The 23,020-nt window shown below is 40.1% G+C and overlaps 1 protein-coding gene, 1 long non-coding RNA gene and 1 other non-coding gene across 5 annotated transcripts in view; all 3 read left to right on the top strand.

Annotated features, from left to right (window-relative positions):
- The first annotated feature begins 13,422 nt into the window (after nt 1-13,422).
- On the top strand, nt 13,423-13,529 carry LOC137966793 (small nucleolar RNA R71). The gene has a single exon (XR_011116284.1). It is a non-coding gene; the product is annotated as a small nucleolar RNA R71 (small nucleolar RNA).
- Nucleotides 13,530-17,245: 3,716 nt separating this feature from the next.
- LOC137966694 (cyclin-dependent protein kinase inhibitor SMR4-like) lies at nt 17,246-17,710 on the top strand. The gene has a single exon (XM_068813382.1). It carries the CDS (start codon nt 17,324-17,326, stop codon nt 17,534-17,536), a length of 213 nt encoding a protein of 70 aa, XP_068669483.1. The 5' UTR covers nt 17,246-17,323; the 3' UTR covers nt 17,537-17,710.
- Nucleotides 17,711-18,467: 757 nt separating this feature from the next.
- LOC137966643 (uncharacterized) overlaps nt 18,468-23,020 on the top strand; it is a 32,684-nt gene continuing 28,131 nt past the window's right edge. Inside the window, exons 1-4 of one of the 3 annotated variants that reach the window (XR_011116228.1) lie at nt 18,468-18,809; nt 19,077-19,198; nt 20,162-20,225; nt 20,314-20,780. This is a non-coding gene — a long non-coding RNA (uncharacterized lncRNA). Of the gene's footprint in view, nt 18,810-19,076; nt 19,199-20,161; nt 20,226-20,313; nt 20,781-23,020 lie in introns of those variants that run through there. The other 2 variants (XR_011116227.1, XR_011116229.1) reach the window with 2 other exon arrangements.

Here is a 23,020-nt window from a genome sequence, read left to right on the forward strand (position 1 = left end):
AGTTCACTTGTCGATCATACTTGCATTACACAAACAGAGGCAATTCTAATTGATTGATCATCCCTTGGCTATAATCAATCAACATAACTTTTTAGAACCAATGGTAACATATTGATCAATCAATCCACAGTTCAATAAGTCACATCCTAACACAAAAAGAGTCATTATGATCGATTGATCGATCATTCACTGTATAGTGATCAATCAATCAATGGTCTGATTTTTGAAAATGAGCAAAAAATAGGTAGTTTAGATTGGGGAAGTTATAAATACTCCACCAAACCATGTATTGAAAAGTTAATGAGTATTTATTGGCAAAACCTTTGAGATTTTATCATCAAACTTGAAAAATTTGTCAAAAGTGCTTTAGAGTGAAAGAGTGAGCCTTAGCCTTGAAAAAGCACTACTCTTTCCATTCTTTTCCTTGCATTGCATACGAGACAATATCTCTCACTCCAAATTGTGCACTAAAAATGATACGAACCACGTCAACACGTGATGAAACCCAATACCAAAAATTGAAATCGACCCCAAGACCTTTCAAATTTGATGGAAACCGTGACCTGTTGCTTAGAATAGCAAGAACCTTGGTATGGTGAAAACGCTACAAACAAGTGTGGAACATCCGTTTGATAAGTCGATTTTGAACACCACAAGGAGCCCTTAATAAGTTCGAAAAAGTGAATAACTCACAATATGAATAAACATAAAAAAAATTGCCTTCCATAATCTCACGTTAGCCTTAAATAGCCGAAATTACAATGAAAATTTTGAATTTTAAAATTCCTAAAAATCCTAGAAAATATTCCTAAAATTACCTCTAAAATCCTTGGAAGGAATCCCATTTTGACTCAAGATTTCCTTCCTCCTAATCACATTTATAATGGAACTAAAATTCAAATTTTAAACTAAAACTTAAAACTAAAAAATAGGATTACAAAGAAATCAAATCTTGATCAGATCTTCTAAGCTTCTTGAATCTTGAAACCATAATCTTAGCGTAAATCTTCACCAGATCTTCTAGAAAATGTACTCTTGACTTGATTCTTATTTGAACAACACGCCCTCATTAGTTGGCAACCCCCCTTCATGTGTATCCTGGAATGGACATGCAAGTTGGCCATGCAATGGCTCAATGGACGTGTATGACTGATTGGCTCACTTTCGGACCCACTGGAACTTGAATTGGTTAATGAGTATGCCTTGATGTCCTCATCGTTCCCCCCCTCTTGAGAAGGATTTGTCCTCAAATCATCACCTACATCAAAAGACATCAAAAGGATATTCAGTCTCATTCTTTTGCTCTTTCAAGTTCTTTTGATCTCTCGGTTTCTTGTGTTCACTCAATTATTGCAACCTCACTTGATCCTCATAGACTTGTTTTGGTGTCATCTGAACTAGAGTGATTGTCCATTGATTGTGTGTGAATGAGTATTTTTTGGTGAAGCTGGCATGCTGCACACGTCGGTCAAATTGCCACGGTCTTCCTAAGAGGAGATGTCCAACTTGCATTGGTACCACATTGCACAATACCACATCCTAATATTTACCGATTCAAAATGGTACAACAACCTCCTTCGTAACCCTTACTTCACCACTATCATTCAACCATTGCAGCTTGTATGGACGAGGGTGCGTAAATGTTGTGAAACCTAGTTTTTTAACCATGGAAGTACTAGCAACATTAGTGCAACAACCGCCATCTATAATAACACTGCATACCTTGTCTTTCATGTGACAGTGAGTGTGAAAGATATTTTGCTGCTATACTTCTTTTTCTTCTTCTTTAGCTTGAACGCTTAAAGCTCACCATGCAACTAGTCGAAGCATCTCACCATGATCTGCCCCAAACTCTTCATCTCCTATGGGGGCATCCTCCAATGGTGGCATGTCATCTAGATCAATTTCGTCTAAGGAATCAATTTCACCATTTCCCCGGATCACCATAACTCGCTTGTTTAGACATTGGCTAGCTATGTATCCTCTCCCCTGAGATTTGAAACATTTAATTTTGCTAGAATGAGTCGAAATATGGGCTGATTTACCTTGAGAATCTATGGTTGTGGTGGCTGTTTTGGGTTTTGTACTTGAAGGTGGACGGATTTTCTTCTTTCGTTGGGTAGTTTGACCTCTAAGGTGCTGCACTCAAATTCTTTGGTCTTGGCCATGTACCATCCCTCTTGGGTTGCCTCTCAACTTTGGTGGCCATATGCACCAAATCCTCCAATTCCTCGATTGTGTTAGCAATCTCTAGATTTAAACCATTCAAAAATCTGGCCATTGTCTCCTCCCGATCCTCCTCCACATTGGCTCTAATCATAGCCATCTCCATTTCTTTATAATACTCATCAACGCTCCGGTTACCTTGATGGAGACCTTGCAACTTGAGGTATAGATCCCGGTAGTAGTGACTTGGTACAAATTGTCGTCTCATTACTCTCTTCATCTCTTTCCAATTTTCAATAGGACATTCTCCATTTCGCCTCCTATTGATGCACAACTAGTCCCACCACATAATAGCATAATCAGTAAATTCGATTGCAGCGTATTTTACCTTCTTTAATTCGGAGTAGTTGTGACAATCAAAAACCAACTCCATCTTCTTTTCCTACTCGAGGTATGCTTAGGGGATCACCTTTTCCTTAAAACGCAGGAATTTTCATCTTGATACTTCCCAAGTTGTTATCTATCTGGCTCCTAACTTCTCTATTCCGGCCATATCTCCTATGGCTGCCCACTGACATCCTATCAGACTCCTCCTCTAAATTGTCACCTGCAAATTCTCCCATATCCTCAACTTCCCTTCGGTGCAACCTGTTCCGCCTTGAGGTGTTCAGAACAAATAGTGGTTGCCCCCATTGTGGTCCCTCTTCTACCCTATCCAACCTCCCATGTATATCTTCTAACTCCACCCTCATCATCCGTCACATCTCCCCCATTAATGCTTGCATTTGTAGATTCAGAACAACGGGTGATGGACTTTCTTCGTTTGTGTTTTTCTCTTGATTATACGACTTGATTTTGAAATCTGCACACAAGGTTAGAATAATATGCAAAAGGAACCTCACCACACTCCCTCATGTGTTTCACTTGGAAAAACAAATAATTTCACTCCAAACCACTCGTGTTTCACTCAATCTAATTTGGCTTGTACCCTCTAATATGAGCTCACACACTCTGCCTTTTCCACTTGTATTCTTCTTGTAGTTCTTTCAAAACTAATCCAACAATAATAAGAAGGATTCAAGTAGCAAATCAAGACGAAAAACAAACCAAACGAATCAAATTTTGTCCATAGATTGTGATGATTTTTGACACTCAAGCGTGGGGTTTTGTCAAAAAGGAATCTAGAACATGAGCAAGAAGATTAAAAAAAAATTAAAAATGGTTCCCAAACTTGTTTTTTTCTTTTTCGGATCCTCTACTTTTTCTTTTGGCTTATTTTCTTTTCTTTTCGTTGATGTCACAGTAACGAGTATCAAGGAACAAGAAACAAGTGAATTCAGATTTTTAGAAACACTAGAACCCTAAATTCACGTTTCTAGGGTTCATAAACATAGTGGAATCAAACACTAATATCGAAAAAGGATAGAAATCAAGACCCAATCAGGAACGAAAAATCAAAATCAAGATTCAACTAAGAACGACAAAAGGCAACAATCTGATCAATTTTTTTTTTTTTGTTGGTCAAATTGAAAACTTAGACCTAAACGCACGACTTTGACAAGGAAGCAAAATAAACAATAAAGGGATATGAAAACCTGATGAACCAAAGCTCTAATACCAACTGATACGAACCACGTCAACACGTGATGAAACAGGATAACAAATATGGAAATCGACCCCAAGACATTTCAAGTTTGATGGAAACCACGACCCATTTCTTAGCAAAGCAAGAACCTTGGTATGGTGAATACACCACAAACGGGTGTGGAAATTCCGTTTTATAAGTCGATTTTGAACACCACAAGGAACCTTTGATAAGTTCGAAAAAGTGAATAACTCACAATATGAATAAACATAAAAAGTGTCTTCCATAATCTCACGTCAGCCTTAAATAGCTGAAATTCCAATGGAAAATTTGAATTTTAAAATTCCTAAAAATCCTCGAAAATTTTCCTAAAATCACGCCTAAAAATCCTAGGAAGGAATCCGATTTTGACTCAAGATATCCTTCCTCCTAACTAAAAAAATAGGATTACAAAGAAATCAAATTTTGATCGGATCTTCAAAGCTTCTTGAATCTTGAAAATGTAATCTTGACATAAATCATCATCCGATCTTCTAGAAAACGTAATCTTGACTTGATTCTTTGCTTGACAACATGCCCTCAATAGTTGGCAACCCCCTTGTAGGTGTATCCCAGAATGGACATGCAAGTTGTCCATGCAATGGCTCAATGGACGTGTATAGCCGATTGGCTCTCTTCCGAACCCTCTGGAACTTGAATTGGTTCATGATGTCCTCATAAAAAAAATTGGAATCTTCGATCAATCAAGGAGAAGGAACTCTCCATGTAAATGATGTAATTTTTTCCTTTCTTTAATTTCAATTTATGAAAGGTTCAACTCGAACCTATTCAATCTTAGATAGAAAGGGCCAGCTCGAGTTATACTGTAGCCAATCTCTAGGAGATATTGTTATTGTAAAAAGTGTGTATTAAACTACACGTGGCTTAAAGAGAGCCGAAATATCTTTGTGTAAATTCCAGTTATTAGAACTCAAAAATAGTAGAATTTTGAAAACATGGGTTCTTGGGAGTGAATACCAAAAGGGGAACATCGATAACATAAATTTCCATTGTCTCATTGTGTGTGAATGTTTATTTATCATTTAAATTGCGAACTTGCATGACTCTTTATTTATGTGCCTTAAATAGTTTTTAATTTGAAATACTCAATTCACCCCCTCTTGAGAAGTCACCATGGCCAACAATTAGTATCATACTAGGTCAAGCCTTTGATTGAAATCAAAATCCACTTGATTTTGGAAAAGATTAAATAAATTGTTCCTTTCTAAAGGACAATCTACCAACCGTCCACCTTTATTCAATGGAACAAATTTTGAATATTGGAAGGTAAGACTGAAATTCTTCCTTCAATCCATGGATTGAGATATATGGCATTTAACCAAGAATGACCATTTTGAGCCTCAAAAGCTTGAGAATGGCATTGTGGTTACAAAAGAATTTAGTGAACCGACTAGGGAAGATAAAGAACAGGTCAAGACAAATTCTAAGGCAATAAACTTCTTGTTATGTGCCTTAGGACCGAATGAGTTCAGTAGGGTCTCCACATGTTAGATTGCAAAGGACACTTGGGGAAAATCAGAGATCACACATGAGGGAACTACAAGAATTAAAGACTCTATACTTAGTTCATTGATTGCTCAATATGACGAATTCAAAATAAAATAGAGCGAGTCAATATCTGAGATGAACTCGAGGTTTACTCATATTATAAATGAGTTAAATATCCTAGGAGAAGAGATTTCTTTGTATGGAAAAAATGATAAGTTTGTCAAGGTACTTCCAAAGTCATGGGATATGAGGAAGACCGCTGATGTAGAATTTTAGTTACATCGGCTTTAATACCTCGCAAGCGTACGAATCGTTCATGTAATCTAGTAGTAAGCGAGGGTCATATCCACAGGGAGGATTGAATTTTTTTGTATTCTTCAGTCAACTAGCCTAACCAAATATGATGAATTAATCTGAACTAAATACTAATTATATCCTAAATTATCAAGCAATAATTTAATTAACTACTTCCTAAATTATCAAGCAATAATTTAATTAACTACTTACACAACAGGAAACGTCAACACTTGATTTTATCGTGATTCGTGCCTCTCTCGAGCGCCACGTAACCACGAATCCGGATTCTCAATCCTTGCGTCTAGCCCCTCTCGGGCGCCTAGAGTTAATGACAAAGATCAGATTAAAATACCAAAATCCAACCTCAATTATAATCTTACCCTAATTAGCTAATTTAATCAAATATCAAGAAAACAAATCTTAAATAAACCTTAATTATCAAATCAGATTCAATTAACATTCAAAACCTAAGTTCAAACCATATAAAAAATCAAATTCAATAATGACGAATTACTCCCCTTCTTCCTCCTCTCGCTCGGGCAGCAACTTGTTCTCACGGGTGCTGCGATTTCCGGAAATTGGTGGCGTCGGGTAGCAATAGTGAGTGGCCAGAGGTAGAGACGACGCCGGCGACGACGGTTAGAAGCCGACGGCCGGAGGTAATGTCCGGCGAAGAGCGAAACAGAGCTGACGTTCTCTAACCGGCTCTCTCGAGTCTCGGTTAGAGTCGGAATGGCTCCGGGACTGATCGGAATATGTAAACGACGCCGGAGGATGGTCTGAAAACGGAAGTGGCGCCGGAGAAGCCCTCTCGGATCCCCTCCCGGCCTGGCGAGCAAAGAATGGCAGCGTCGAACTCGCCGCGACGAAGACTCTCTCGAGCTCTCCTCGGGTCTGTTCTCGGTTGCCTAATGGTGGTGGACGACGGTGGACGACGGTGGCGAAAGGTCTTGGCCGGCGAACAGCGGTGGGGAACTCCTCTCGGGTCCTCCCCTGTTTCCGGTCAAAGTCCTCCCTTTTGGTCTCTACTCCTCTTCTCTTTACGCTCCCCTCTCTTCACGCCCTTCTTCTTCTTTAAATATGATTTTCTTATTTTAAAACGATTTGCCCTAGAAATTACCTCCATTTCACTAAGGGCATTTTGGTAAATATCTTCTTCTCCACCCAAATTCTCCTGAAATTCCATAATTGAATCTATAAAAAGCATTTCAGGAAGAAATAAGACTAAAAATAATGAAATATAATTCAGGAGAGAGAAATATGCAATATCGACAGTGATTAATGCCAAATTCAATAAATGCTCATTTCATTTGAAAACCGATAAGTAACTACCTATAATACAATTATAAAGGTTATTCTATTATAATTAACCTAGTTCTCATGTCAAAATATGGCATCTATCACACCCCCAAACCTAAATCTTTGCTAGTCCCTAGCAAAACAACAATCGAACCAAAATTAAGCCTAGGAAAACAAAATGCCACTTTCGTAGGGAGCACGATTGCATTTAGCGTATGCAACAAGCCGTTAAACCCCTACTCTGCAGTAGTGGACGAGTTATGTCTCGTGAGGGTTTGCATGGAATTTACCCACAAAATTCATCTAAATCAATAATATAAAAAGAAAAAAAACTGAAGAAAATTTACTCCTCATTAGCATATGACTAACACTTAGTATCGTAAAATATCTGAAATTCATATGAGATCTTGCGAAATATTAAAACCTGTGTAAAAGATAGCCTATTATCAATCCAAATACACTCATTGTTACTCCACCTGAACCAATGTGACCCATAAGCTATTACTTCAACAGAACAAAGAGGCAGCAAATAACAATAAAATCCTGGTCACATCACAATTAAGAGAAAATAGTAAAGTAAGCCTGTTGTCTTACAATCTCACCAAAGAAATATACCAATTTCAATCTTGACTTGTAACTTCTTTCAAATTACAATTCATCATCAAAGTTAAGGAAACTCATTGCTTCCAGATTTAAAACCATTTTTCGCTATTACCAGCGCACTTTTGCTATTACCAGCGTAATTTTTGTTTTTTTTTTTTTTTTGTTTTCTTCACTGAATACTTTTGGTATTACCACCATTTTGTATTCGTCTTCACTGCATATGCACTTATTTTTAATTAACCCACTGTTCCGGTGCATGTCCCTGGGTTTGCCCAGGCTGTTTCTGAAGTTATCTGTCTTTTGCAAGCAAGAGCATTTCCATTTGCATTTATACATTACAACAAGGAATTTTACTGAGGTATGAGTTCAAACAGGCATACAAGACTATTCAGACTAACATAGATCAACACTAGATTTACATGTTCTCTTTTGCAACTAAGTTCCAAGTCTAATGCAATAGGAAGCTATCCCACTGAATTCTCATGAATCACAACAAATGATATCGGATTTCTAATAGGCATATTCTACACAAATTTACGAAAATTTTTGAAAAACATTTGAGCAACTTATTTTAACTCTACTAATGTTAACCACATACTAAGAGGAGTAATTTGAAAACCACGAACAAAAATCGAACGAAAATTATTGCTAAGACATAAAAGAGTCGTTCCCCCCCCCCAAACCTAAACCTGACATTGTCCTCAATGGGGAAAAGTTAAAACACTATAACGACTACAAAAAAAATAAATAATAAAGACCCCCAGGAATGATACATAGTCTCCCTCGAAGAAGGTTTACTCGTATCAGCCGTACCCGTAGGTAATCATCCGTAGATGAAACCGCTATCCCACATCACACTTTGAAGAAATCTCCGTGTGACTGGCCACTGAAGGCAGCAGGAATCACGCACTGAACACAAGTCCTTAAGTTACTCACCATAAGGTTTTCATTCAATACTTCAAGATCGAACTGGTCAATCCCAGAACGGTTGTTTGAGTACAGACCTCTCAAACTAGGGACCAAAAGTCTGGTCATCGACTATCGGAACCATTTATGCTCTCAGCCGGTAAGAGAGTATGAATAAACCAAAAAATAAAATAAAAATAAAAATAAAAATAAAACTGTAATGTACAAAGGGATAGAAACGTGGGGATTGCCCACAGTGTGCTAAGTTTATAGTCGTAAGCAAGACTCTGACGCATTCAAGATAAAATGACAGGTTCCTCCAAGAAAATCACCATCACCTCCTCTGGTGTGGGGACATTCTCAAGATACGGTTTGAGCCTCTGACTGTTAACTTTGAAGATCGACCCATCTCCGTGATTGCGGATCTCAATAGCGCCATGAGGAAACACCTGTGTAACTTCAAATGGACCGGACCACCTGGATCTTAGCTTCCCTGGAAACAAATGCAATCGTGAGTTATAAAGTAAAACATTCTGCCCAACAGTAAAAGACTTGCGAAAATAGATTTATCATGTAAAAGCTTTGTTCGCTCCTTATACAGTTTGGCATTCTCATAAGCATCATGATGTATCTCTTCCAACTCATTCAATTGCAACTTTCTCTCCTCACCCGCTTGAGTTAAATCAAAATTTAAAGCCTTAATGGCCCAATAAGCTCTATGCTCAAGCTCAACAGGTAGATGACATGCTTTGCCGAATACTAGGCGAAATGGAGATATCCCAATAGGAGTCTTATAAGCGGTTCGATAGGCCCATAAGGCATCATCCAATCGAGTGGACCAATCTTTCCTATCAAAGCGAACCGTCTTCTCCAAAATCCGTTTGATCTCTCTATTAGAGATTTCCACTTGACCACAAGTTTGCGGGTGGTATGGAGTGGACACCCGATGAGTGATGGAATATTTCTTCAATAAGGCCTCAAATGCTCTGTTACAAAAATGAGATCCCCCATCACTGATGATCGCTCTCAGGGTACCAAATCGATTAAAGATATTTTCTTTTAAAAACTTTACCACCACTTTGTGATCGTTTGTCTTACATGATATAGCTTCAATCCATTTAGAGACATATTCAACAGCAACAAGGATGTATTGATAGCCGAACGAGACAGGAAAAGGACCCATGAAGTCAATACCCCACACATCAAACAATTCAACAATAAGAATGGGGTTAAGAGGCATCATGTTCTTCCTAGACAAACAACCAGTTCGTTGGCATTTATCACACACCTGACAAAACTCATGGGCATCTCTAAATAATGAAGGCCAATAGAAACCACATTGCAAGACTTTAGCCGCGGTCTTTCTAGCACCAAAATGTCCACCACATGCGTGGGAATGACAGAATTCAAGAATGTTGGCAAAGTCTTGCTCATGTACACAACGCCTAATGACTTGGTCAGAACACACCTTGAACAAATAAGGGTCATCCCAAAAAAAATGTTTGACTTGGGAAAAGAATTTCAATCTATCTTGTTTACTCCAATAATCAGGAATCTTATGAGTTACAAGATAGTTGACTATATCAGCAAACCAAGGCAACTGGGATACTTGGAGAAGTTGTTCATCAGGGAAGGAATCATTTAAAGGAAGGAATCCTTCCTGAGGTACTACACATATCCTAGATAGATGATCAGCAACAACATTCTCACAACCCTTCTTATCTCGAATCTCAAGGTCAAATTCTTGCAATTGCAAGATCCATCTAATCAAGCGAGGTTTAGTGTCCTTGATGGATAATAAATACTTCAAAGCAGAATGATCAGTGAACACTATAACCTTTGACCCTAACAGATATGATCTGAATTTGTTCAAGGCAAACACAACAGCTAGCAACTCCTTCTCAGTAGTAGTATAATTCAATTGAGCATCATGAAGAGTTCGGCTAGCATATTGAATGACACAGGGCATTTTATCTGTCTTTTGCCCCAAAACAACCCCCAATGCATAGTCAGAGGCATCACACATCAACTCAAAAGGCAAAGACCAAATAGGGGGTTGGACAATGGGTGCAGTGGACAAACATTTCTTCAGTGTCTCAAAAGCATGAATACAGGCATCATCAAAGGCAAAAGCAACATCTTGAGCAAGTAAATTCGTCAAAGGACGAGAAATTTTGCTAAAGTCTTTAATGAAACGCCTATAGAACCCAGCATGGCCAAGGAAAGAACGCACTCCCTTCACAGAAGTAGGTGGTGACAGATTGGTAATTAGGTCAACCTTGGCTTTGTCCACTTCTACACCCCTCTCAGACACTACATGTCCTAACACAATTCCTTCTTTCACCATGAAGTGGCATTTCTCCCAATTCAAGACTAAATTGGACTTAATGCAACGGGACAATACGAGTGAAAGATTGTACAGACATGTATCAAAACTAGAGCCAAACACAGAAAAGTCATCCATAAAGACCTCTAAAAATTCACCAATCATGACAGAAAAAATACTCATCATGCACCGTTGGAAAGTGGCGGGTGCATTGCATAAACCAAAAGGCATGCGTCTGTAAGCATGGTGCCAAACGGACACGTGAATGTGGTCTTTTCCTGGTCTTCTGGAGCAATGGGAATTTGATTGTAGCCGGAGTATCCATCTAAGAAGCAATAAAAATTGTGGCCAGCCAATCGCTCTAGTACCTGATCAATGAAAGGTAGTGGGAAGTGATCCTTCCTAGTGACGGAATTAAGTTTTCTATAGTCAATGCAGACACGCCACTTGGTGGTAGTTCTTGTGGGAATCAATTCACCACTCTCATTTTTCATTATTGTTATCCCCCCTTTCTTAGGGACAACTTGAATTGGACTCACCCAGGTGCTATCGGAAATAGGGTAAATGATTCCTGTCACAAGCAACCTAATGACTTCTTCTCTCACAACCTCCAGCATATGGGGATTTAACCTACGTTGCATCTCACGTGAGGCTTTAGTCCCCTCCTCCAAATGAATACGATGCATGCATATGGAGGGGCTAATCCCTTTTAAGGCATCAAGAGTCCACCCCAATGCCTCTCTGTGTGCTTGTAAAACTTCAGTCAATTGTTCCTCCTGCTCAATACTCAAATCAGAGGAAATAATGACTGGTAATGAGTTCATGGGTCCCAAGAACGCATACTTCAACGTGGAAGGAAGTGGCTTAAGATCTAGCTTGGAAGTTTCGAGAGGTTTGTCTAAGTCAAGAGGAAGATCCTGTGGATGATCAGTTGTGATAACCTCATAAGCTTCCTCCAACAGAGGTACAGAATTGAGTAAAGAATTAACCTCTCGGAAATATGTTGCAAGACTCAAAAGATTCAAGAGTGGATTCGTTATCAAGCATAACAGTTTCTATATTAAATGCAGGACTCAGATCATCAGACTCAAGTGGGTGGTGCCCGGCATTAAATACATTCAATGAGACCTTAAAATTTCCAAAAGACAACTCCAACTCACCACTTTTACAATGAATGATAGCATTAGATGTGGCTAAGAAGGGACGTCCTAGGATGACAGGAATTTGGTTGGTCACATTGAATACTGGTTCTGTATCAAGAACAATGAAATCAACCGGGAATAAAAATTTGTCCACTTTTATCAAAACATCTTCAACTATTCCTCGTGGTATCTTGACAGAACGGTCAGCTAGTTGAAGTGTGATGGGGGTAGGCTTCAATTCCCCCAAACCTAATTGCTGGTACACAAAGAAAGGAAGCAAATTCACACTTGCTCCTAAGTCAAGAAGAGCTCTCTGGATGGTATGTTCACCAATGACACATGAAATTGTGGGACATCCAGGATCTTTAACTTTAGGAGGAGTGTTGTGCTTCAGAATTGAGCTTACATTCTCAGTAAGAAAGACCTTTTTGTTAACATGTTGTTTTCTCTTCTGTGTACAAAGGTCTTTCAAAAATCGGGCATAGGCAGGGACTTGCCTAATAGCATCAAGAAGTGGAATGTTAATGTGAACCTTACTAAACAGTTCCAACGTTTCATGCATGCTATCTTCTTTCCTAGGTGGGCCCGATAACCTCTGCGGATAAGGAGCTAGTGGGACTTGGTTAGGGATCTGCTTGGTTGTTGGTGGAGAACTTGGAGGTTCGTCACTCAATGATGTGTCCCCATTGTCATCCTTTGACTCCTTAGACTTAGTGGTCCCTACCCCATTGTTCAACTCACGACCACTCCTAAGGGTGGTTATGGCTTTTGCTTGCTCATGGTGGGGTTTGGAACTCAACTCACTCTCATGTGTGATTTTGGGGTTAGGAATGGTTTGACTCGGGAGTCTATTTTGTGCTTGTTCACTCATGTGGCTGGCCAACTGACTCACTTGCATTTCAAGTTTGGCAATGGAGGACTGTGTATTCTGCATGAATAATTGAAGTGTATCCTCAAGTGAAGGTTTTTGTGGAATCAATGGTTGTTGGGTGAAGTGTGGGCGCGGAGCTTGGGGTTGAGTAAACCCTGGAGGACCCCCAACCTGTGGGCCCTTGGACCATGAGAAATTTGGGTGCCTAGCCCAACCCGGATTATATGTTTCTGAAAAAGGATCGTTCCGGTTTGGTCTATGAAAATTCTGGACTGCATTCAAGTCCTCAATGAGCTCTGGGTAGGATGAACTAGATGGACACATTTGTGTGGGATGAGATGAACCAGAGCATATGGCACAGACAGTAGATGGGTTAGGAGCAGGTGAACTCTTGGACACCATAAGGGCATCAATATTTCTAGTCAACCCCTCAATCTTGGCCATGAGCATAGGTGTTTCACTAACCTCGTAGAGACCCCCTCTTTTGGTTTCGTGGGATCTCCTATCAACATTAAATGACGAACCCCATTGCTGAGATTGATCACTCAACGTTTCAAAGAAGTCCCACGCCTCACTAGCACTCTTACCCATCAAACTCCCACCACTCGTTGCATCTACCATGGATCTAACCTGGGGTGTAAGACCTTGATAAAAGTATTGCACTAAATGCCATTTCTCAAACCCATGATGCGGACACCTACGAATCAAATCCTTCCATTTCTCCCAAGCCTCATAAAAGTGTTCACCCTCCTGCTGCATAAAGTTGGAGATTTCTCTCCTGAGGGCTGTAGTTCTCTGAATGGGAAAGTACTTGGACAAAAATTTTGTGCTAACGTGTCCCATGAAGTAATGCTGCCCACCTCCAAGGAATTAAGCCAAGACTTGGCCTTATCCTTAAGTGAAAATGGAAAAAGTCTTAACTGGATAGAGTCATCTGAGAAATTCTGGAATTTAAAAGTTGCACAAATATCTAAGAATTCCTTGATGTGGTAATATGGGTCCTCCTTATCCAACCCATAGAATGTAGGGAGGAGTTGGATCACACCCGGTTTCAACTCATAACTGGCGGCAGTAGTGGGTGGCAATATAATGCAAGAAGGTGATGTGAAGTGGGATGGGATAGAATAATCCCTCAGGGCTCTACGGTCACCTGCTGCAGGTAACTGTAATGGTTCGCCCTGATTGGCCATGGTAGCTCCTAACTTGACTTCGGGTATTTTCCTACAAATATGTTCTACCTCTTCAACAAAGGGAGCTAATGGTCCACCTAGGGAGCGGCGCCCGTGCATAAAAACACAAAAAGAAACAAAATGAACTATCAAATTAAGCTAACAAACTCGCTACTAAAAATATGAACTAACTAGAAGAAATAAAAATAATTTCATAAAAAATACCAAACTAAAATTAAGAAAGCAAAAAAAAATAATAAAAAATAAAAAATAAAAACAAAAATAAAATAAAATAAAATCTAACCTAAGACTATGGAGAACAAAGATATACGCTTAATACGTGCCTCCCCGGCAACGGCGCCAAAAACTTGATGTAGAATTTTAGTTACATCGGCTTTAATACCTCGCAAGCGTACGAATCGTTCATGTAATCTAGCAGTAAGCGAGGGTCATATCCACAGGGAGGATTGAATTGTTTTGTATTCTTCAGTCAACTAGCCTAACCAAATATGATGAATTAATCTGAACTAAATACTAATTATATCCTAAATTATCAAGCAATAATTTAATTAACTACTTCCTAAATTATCAAGCAATAATTTAATTAACTACTTACACAACAGGAAACGTCAACACTTGATTTTATCGTGATTCGTGCCTCTCTCAAGCGCCACGTAACCACGAATCCGGATTCTCAATCCTTGCGTCTAGCCCCTCTCGGGCGCCTAGAGTTAATGACAAAGATCGGATTAAAATACCAAAATCCAACCTCAATTATAATCTTACCCTAATTAGCTAATTTAATCAAATATCAAGAAAACAAATCTTAAATAAACCTTAATTATCAAATCAGATTCAATTAACATTCAAAACCTAAGTTCAAACCATATAAAAAATCAAATTCAATAATGACGAATTACTCCCCTTCTTCCTCCTCTCGCTCGGGCAGCAACTCATTCTCACGGGTGCTGCGATTTCCGGAAATTGGTGGCGTCGGGTAGCAATAGTGAGTGGCCGGAGGTAGAGACGACGCCGGCGACGACGGTTAGAAGCCGACGGCCGAAGGTAATGTCCGGCGAAGAGCGAAACAGAGCTGACGTTCTCTAACCGGCTCTCTCGAGTCTCGGTTAGAGTCGGAATGGCTCCGGGAATGATACATATTCCCAAAAAAACCTTTAAATAAAATCTTATTACTATTAGTGACTTATTAGAAAATTACTAGAAATATTTTAAAATTTTCTTAGGAAAGTTAAATGGACCTTTTATTGTCTATTCTAGGGAAATAAATAAAAATTAATAATCAATCTAATATATTTTTAATTAAATAAAATATCAAACACAAAATTACAATGAAAATTTCTTCATGCTAAAAGTATTACAGCATCAACTGTTAAATACTTATTCAAAAATTTTCTATACAGTTTTCTACCCCATCTTGGTACAAAAATCTTACTTAGAAAATTATATGATTTTTAATAAAAAATTTCAATTAGAAAAATATTTTTAAAAAATAAGACACTAATATTTTATAGAAACTTATTTCTATAAATTTTTTTTTTAATTTTTTCGAGAGGAAAAAAAAAGTTTTTTTACTTTATGATCTCGCACGTGCGAGATCATCTTCGCACGGGGGTGGGGGGAGATTATTTCTCCCCTGAAGTTAGGTTCTGCTTTTCTACCGAGACGATGCGGAGGGAAGGGGGTTACAGTGCCGTGGAGGACCTGTTGTCGGGGATGATGGCTGCGACGGAAGCGACGGTGACGGAAACAGAGGCGACGGCGAGGAGAGGAAGAAATCGAACCGACGGGCACAGAGACGGCCGGTGAACAGCTGCGACGACGGTAGAGGCGGCGACAAACAGCCGACGGGAGGGGCTCGACGGTGACTAGGGGAGGAAAAAATATCCCCCCTCCCTCTCGATCCTGCTCCCGCTCCCGCTCCCATGCTCCCGATACCGATTCCGACTCACCTAGAGCCGGCTCGCGAGCCGACGAACCGAACCTGGCTTCGATCGAGTTCGGCTCGTTAAGGTAAATGAGCCGATTTTGGTGCTCGAGCTCGGCTCGAGCTCGATAGATAATGAATCAAACCAAGCCAAACTCGAGCCGCTCGCAAGCTGGTTCGATTCGAAGCCAACCCTAAGCAATCCGCCGAACTCGAGTTCGATAGATAACGAATCGAACTGGATAAGTACCGAGCCCGGCTCGAGTTCGAAGCCACCCCTAGGCAATCCCTCCTCATCGTTTGGGAGTAAGGAGGAGGACAGGGTAATGGCCCTGCTCCGTTCCTATATTTACAAAGAGGAAGCTTGGTGACTCAGGAAGATTCACAGTCCATGACTGGAGCTGACAAGAGTCTCGGCAGTTCTCATCCTCCATAGACTGCAAAAGTCCGCTTTAAAAAAAATCAAGAAAGCTGTGGGATTGCTCAAAGTGAAAAGAGAATGTTTCTCCGTATACTGATTTCTCGCAGCTCTGTTTCGGCCACTGAATTCTTTCTCCTCCGCTGCTAAATGGGAATTACCAATATCACAGAAACGTTATAAATTTTTACCGAGTCGTCATCTTCACAAGCATAGGATTCTCTCGAACCTGTCCGGCCACTTTAAATAACTGCGATTTGTACCAGAAACGACGCACTTCAGTAATATGTCAGGCATGCCTGGAAGATATCTTAATAACACGGAAGGTGGCCTCATCCAATCCAATTTGCCTTCATTACTATTTCTCCGCCATTCTTTAATAATTTACAGAAAAGAAAAAGGTCTGCTTCTGCGAACGAGCAAACAGTAATTCGAGACTTATCGCTTACCAGAACGGTGGCCGCCTTTCTTGAAGGAGAAAGGTGGGCCCCATGTCCACGTGGCCGCCTTTCTTGAAGGAGAAAGGTGGGCCCCATGTCCTCGTGGCATCGGTGGTCGCCGTTATATATATCCATCTCGAACCCGGACAACGTCGAATCTCCTTTCCACGTGTGCTCTTCTAAAACGCGGAAAAGAAAAAACCCAATATCGGAAAATTGAGATCTTGCGTTGCGGAAGCGGTCCGTATTCAAACTTTTTTTCCCGCCATAGGGTCGCGGTTTTCGCGCCGGTTTTTGGTTGCGACACGCAGGCGGTGACGTCTTGCCACGTCTGCATATTCGGAGTACCCTTTCCAATCTTTTTCTGACACGTGCTAAATTTGTAAATCTAGCTGTCATCCGGTTCCGCCACACGACGTCGTAGCAGCTTCCCGAACAAGCCAAACGCGGGAAAATTGGTCTCATATTTTATGAATATTTGGGTATTTAAGAAAGAAAGACCGAGAAGGCCCGAGGAGATTCGGACTCGCTTTTGCTCGCGGCGGAAGGGGAACTGGTTCTAGTCGGTGACGAAAGCGGAAGAGAGACGCGGATACGCGGTTTAGCAGATGGAGGACGCCGTAGAGAAGATACCGGAAGGATGCGTGACGCCGAAGCACGGCGAGTGTCGGATACCGGCACTGACGATCTGTCCGCCGCCTCCAAAGAAGAAGCCTATTGTGTATGCGAAGCTGAGAGATCCGCCCAAGAACGGCTATTTCCAGCCGCCTGATCTTGAAGCGCTCTTCGCTTTAGCGCCTAGGCGGGAGGCTTGCGCTTAGGAAACAGAGCGTGCAACCAATTTACACCTAGTGTGTATATATGTACTCTAGTTTTCTGTTACCGTTTTTTTCTTTCTGTCTTGCAAATTGCCCTCTGCAAACTCTGCTGCTTGTACTTTTTAACGAGGATTACAACTTGAGATAGATAGAAATATATGATTGGATTTTTAGCTCTCTCTTCTGCTCTTCTCGCAATGGCTTTATATCTACCACCCGGTTGATCTTTGTTTTCAGTTTCTCCCTTTCGATTTGGTTTGATAGAAAGGAAAGTATCTCACCCTTTCAAGTTAAAATTTGGCGGGAAAAATGTCGTATACTCAGGATTTCAGAAAGTACGGCATAGGGTTTATGTGAATGATTAGGGAGAATCTGAGGAATAGAATACGAAACCCATCAACTTGAGCTGGCGGCAGGAAAGAACTTATCCAGCTGTGCATTGGCTGGATTTTGGGTATGTGTGCAACGTATCTGAAGCTTGAATCTGCTGCTGTCTAGCTAAGATTGTCCACCGTGGGCCAACCAATGTATCCGAACTTTGTATGGCTTTTGGCCTTCTCGGTCCTCCCGTGTTCTTCAGCTTAAAGCGAAACTCGTTCCAGTGTTGAAATGCCGAGGTCTCCACCCCTTCTTCAACACGCAAAGTAGTTTGTACTGAAAGGGTGGATAAAAACTTGGAAGGACTCGCTGGTTTAAGTAGAGCACATTGAATGCCGATTGTGGAGAACCGGAAGCAACCCACGGCAAGTAATTGCCGACGTTGGGCGGTGGTTTGTCGGTCAGGTGATGAACTAAAATGTACGCAAGTGGCAAGGCGTCCTTTTTGGAAGGAGGGGCCCCTCTTTGGACTGGTTTGGCCAATTTGAGTTGTACGTAATTGGGTTTGTCGATAGTTAATTCATTAAATTCAGGCCGAAGGGGGATTGCCCCTCTCGGGGTTCCACGGATGAAGAAAGAATGTTTTTCATCTTAAAACCTAGATTCGGTAGAAGGTTCAGAGTTATCGAACCCGTTGCTGCTGAAAGAGTTGGAGGAAAGTGGATGAAGAAGGGTGAAGTTATCGTTTTGTTTATGCGATCACTCAACAAAGAATTGGGAGGTCTCAACAGGTTAAAAATCGGACAAAGTGGGAGTATAGAACCAGTCTCAACAACAAATATCGACGGTGACCTGCTAAGAAAATGGATGGAAGGAACATATTGGAAAATTTCATATTCCACGGTCAACATTGACAGCTACGAGGAGGGCATGGGTCAATTTCCAGATGAAAAACACGGTTCGTCTCTTTCTGTCTCCTTTTTCTCTCTTTTTGTTGACCGAGTAGGGAAAAGTTGTAGAATCTTGCGCGGCTGCGCTGTGATCGAAAGAGTACAAATAAAAAGTGCTGCCAAAAGCAACGTTATTAGCTTACGATTCTGATCTTCTTCTCACTTTGAAATCCACCTGCTAAAACTAATAAATCATTGAAAAGTAAAAACTCAGATTTGCCTTTGACATTGATATGTTTGTTATCCAACTAACGAACAGGTGCTCTTCTCGCCAGGTGCCCTCCCCGGCCGGAGCAGAAAGAAGGGGGGAGGAGGGTGCTGGCACCTCTTCTTCCGCTTTGTAACTCTTGACAGAGAAGGGCAAAAAGGGCTCCCTCCTTTCATTCGTTTTTCTCAGGTAAGGGGAAGAGTCTCTGCCCTCCTACTATAGAGCCCTTTTTGTGCCTGAGCAAAAAGATAAGGGGCAGATAAATATACAGTAATATTATCTTGAACAAAATCCTTAACACTAAAACGAAGGATCGAATGAGCGGAAGTGAAAATTTAACAGTAGATGTTTCCTATCTAAATATATATGGGATTTGAATATCTTGATTCCTGGATATTTATAATAAGGAAAACTTTCTATAACCTTATAAAACTTATCAAACCATAGGAGGTTCTTTGAGTCCAAAAAAACGAGTTCTTTAGCTGATATATCTTCTCCCTCTCAACCATAAAGTCAGATGATCGTGTCACCTAGACTTCCTCATTAAGATCACCATAAAAGGAAAACATTATTGACATGCATTAATAAAGAGGCCACTTGACATTGGCAACAATAGAGAGAAAAATTCTTACCAAATTATGCTTGACAATGACCAAGAAGGTTTCTTTCTAATACATGCTATAAAATTGAGTGTAGCCTTTTGCAACTATTCATGCTTTGAGTTAAATGATGGTGCCATTTTGGATTGTGTTCAACTATGAACACCTATCTATTATACATTCGTTTCTTGCCATTCCATAGAAAAGTTAAATCTCAAGCATGGTTATTATGCATAGCTGCATTCTCTTCTTCCATGGCGGCTCTCTGCCTTGGATGTTTTAGAGACTTTTGATAGGTCATGGAAATAACTATAGACCATGACAACTCTCTCCACCTTGGATGTTTCAAAGATTTTTGATATGTCATGGGAATAACTATTGAAGATAGGGCTGTTGAAAATGAACAACAACTTAAAGAAAAATCTATAAGTGGACATAAAATTAGGAATAGGATGAGAGAATAGTTAAGAATAAGATAATCTCTAAGAAGAAGAAAAATTAGGTAGAGCGACCATTGCAAGAGCCACAATAGAATGTCCTTTCAAATGTGCAGGCAAAGTCATCTATTTGATTAGGAGAGGATGGTGATGAGATCCCATTTTCTTAAGGTCTATCAGGTAGTGAACCTATATAACTTTCACTTAAATTAGATGTGATTTCCTTCAAGTTATCTATATATAGTATTGAAATTGCTCGTTTATACAGATACTTTGGTAGTCGGACCTTTGTGTAAGCAAGGGGCATAGCCACTATGAGGTCTCATGGTTGATATGGTGCTACAAAGGAACAAGGGGTAGAAGTTCCCGGTTCTACTTTTGGATTGATACAACCTACCGATTAGGGATAATTGCAACACCAATTTTCTAGGGCACATCTTGAGAATGCATGTACAAAAGAAGTTTATGGAATTTAAAGCATACTAGGAGTATGATTTCATCGAGTTGTACACTTTAGATGAGGTAACTTTTTTTTTATTTTTTTTATTTTTTTTGGTCTTATTGTGTATACAATGGTTCTTAAGCTCGATATTGATTATGTTGTGTGTTATTTTTTGTATGCGGGAAAAAATTTAGGTAGATTGTTTCAGTGACCTATAGGGTAAAAGAATTTGTTGGGAGACCAAGGATTACTTGTTTTAGGATTACCAAAACTATATGTGTCAGTGGTTTCAATGGTTCCAATGGTTTGAGCATGTAGAGGAAGAGAAGAGGAATCCCATCAAGGGGTTTATATTGAGGATTAATGGTGGCTTTGCAAAGAGGTATTCTTATTATTGTAGTTTCAAGTAACTTTTTGTATTTTTATAATAATAACAACTATAGTGAATATTGGACTAGTCTTTTTTTTTTTTCATTTGGTTGAAAGAACGTAAGAAATAATCAATCTAACATTCATGTAGTTTGAAGTTATTCATCCAGGTAGACCATGAAATGGGATGTGTAATATTGCTGACGCAGGAAGAAATTTCAAATGAGGAAGAATTTTAGTATTTTTAGACTTTTATTTGTGTTAGAGTTGTTTAAATGGTCAAAGATTTATCTTTTAAAGTTGTATTTTGAGTATAATTGAAATATGGATAGTTTAATTTAACTCAAAATTCCATGTATGCTCACATGGAATCAGAGGATGCATATGAATTAATTCAACCCACAAAAAACAATTTTTTTTTCTTAACCATCATCTTTCTATTAGTTTAGTTTATTTAACTTTTTTATTACAAAGTCACTTTGTTAGTTTATTTCATTGGTTCCTATCTTTTAGCTCAAGTTTCAATTTTGTCCTTTAGTTCGTTGTCTTCCCCATTTCTCAAAGTCCTCTTTCTGCTCTTCTCTCATTGTAAAGAAGAAATAACAAAATGATTTACATGTCGAAGACGTGAATGCCATAAATCATAGGAAGCATGTAAATATTTATTTGTAAGAAAAGAAAGAAGGGCAGCGTTGCCATGCTTTAGCACATATAAGCCTCTATCTCTCTTACCGGTTGCCACCACCATTCCTGTGAGACGATTCTGAATTGTGAAAAGATCATTAGTAAATGTAACGGTTAAAGGAAAATTAGACATTAATTTATTGATAAAGAGAAGATTTTTTGTAAGATGTGTAACTACTAAAACATCTAACAACTAAATATGTGACGTCGGAGAGACATTACCAGTATGTGAGATAGGTAAGGAGGTACCATTCCCCACAATTATAGAGTCCTTACCCATGTATGGAGCAGACTGATCTAGGGTGGATGCATTATTGGATATATGAGTGGAAGCCCTAGTGTCCAAGAACCGGTCGGAGGGTATAGATCTAATGAGAACACATGATCCAATGAAAGCCTCATCAAGATGGGCATGCGACTCATTTGACTCATTGTGGTCATAATGTTGGTTGCATCGATCAACGTAGTGACCATCAAGATGACATATCTAATAGTGAGGAGGGCGGCGCCCTTGTCCAAAATGAGTTCGGCCCCATTGGACTCATTGTGGTCATAATGTTGGTTGCATCGATCAACGTAGTGACCATCAAGATGACATATCTAATAGTGAGGAGGGCGGTGCCCTTGTCCAAAATGAGTTCGGCCCCAGTTGACATAATGGTGGCCAGAACCATTGGTTCGGCCATGGGTTCGACTAGAGCCACAGCGGGTCGACCGGTCAGATCCATAGGATGTGGCAGTGAAAGCAACAACAGTAGAAACAAAGCTCTCGAGAGATTTTTGAAAGAGCTCAAAGCTATCGGCTCTGCAGACGAGGTCGGAGAAACGGGGCAGAGGTGTGAGTTCCATTTGTGTGACAGAGAAGGTGGAAAATTTGGTGCCCAATCCATAGAGAAACCAGTGGAGTTTGTCGGTGTTGTTGACAAGTCTGCCGATTACGTGCAGTTGATCTTAGAGACCCTTGAATATGCTTGTATAAGCAACAATGGATTGATGTCCACGCTTTAGCTGCTGGAGATCGTCTTTGAGATGGATTTCGCGAGCCTTCGACTAATGACTGAAGGCATTTTCCAACGCGAGCCAGACCTCTCGTGCAGTGGAGGTGCCAACGGCTTCGCCCATGGCCTCCTCTATGAGGGAAGAAAGGAAGAGGCTTAGAAGGCGCCGATCTATTGCTCTCCACACCAAATACTCAGCAGTAGGGGTGGTAGAATTTGTGGCGGCAAATTGAGGTGGTGGTGCGAGGGTGTCGTCCTCATAGTTGAGGAGATTTTGACTTTCCAGAAGAGGAAGAAGTTGGCTTTTCCACAGGAGGTAGGTTGTGGAGGAGAGTTTAATTGTGGTCATGTGGATTAGGGTATGAAATGGGGGAAAATGAGAAAATGATTTAGCGGCCATTGAGGTTTGACGAGATTTTTTATTTATTTTTGAATCTCTGTGAATCGGACTGGTCACAGGATTGAACCACAAGCCGATGCAA

This window comes from Aristolochia californica, unplaced genomic scaffold, assembly GCF_029961685.1.
Source record: "Aristolochia californica isolate CCGP_79_NKW_82.1479 unplaced genomic scaffold, dmAriCali1.0.hap1 SCAF_5, whole genome shotgun sequence".
In the NCBI taxonomy this organism is placed as follows: Eukaryota; Viridiplantae; Streptophyta; class Magnoliopsida; order Piperales; family Aristolochiaceae; genus Aristolochia; species Aristolochia californica.

Excerpts from the sequence above, each read along its gene's own strand:
- LOC137966694 (XM_068813382.1), top strand. The coding sequence starts at position 17,324 with ATGGAGGACGCCGTAGAGAAGATACCGGAAGGATGCGTGACGCCGAAG.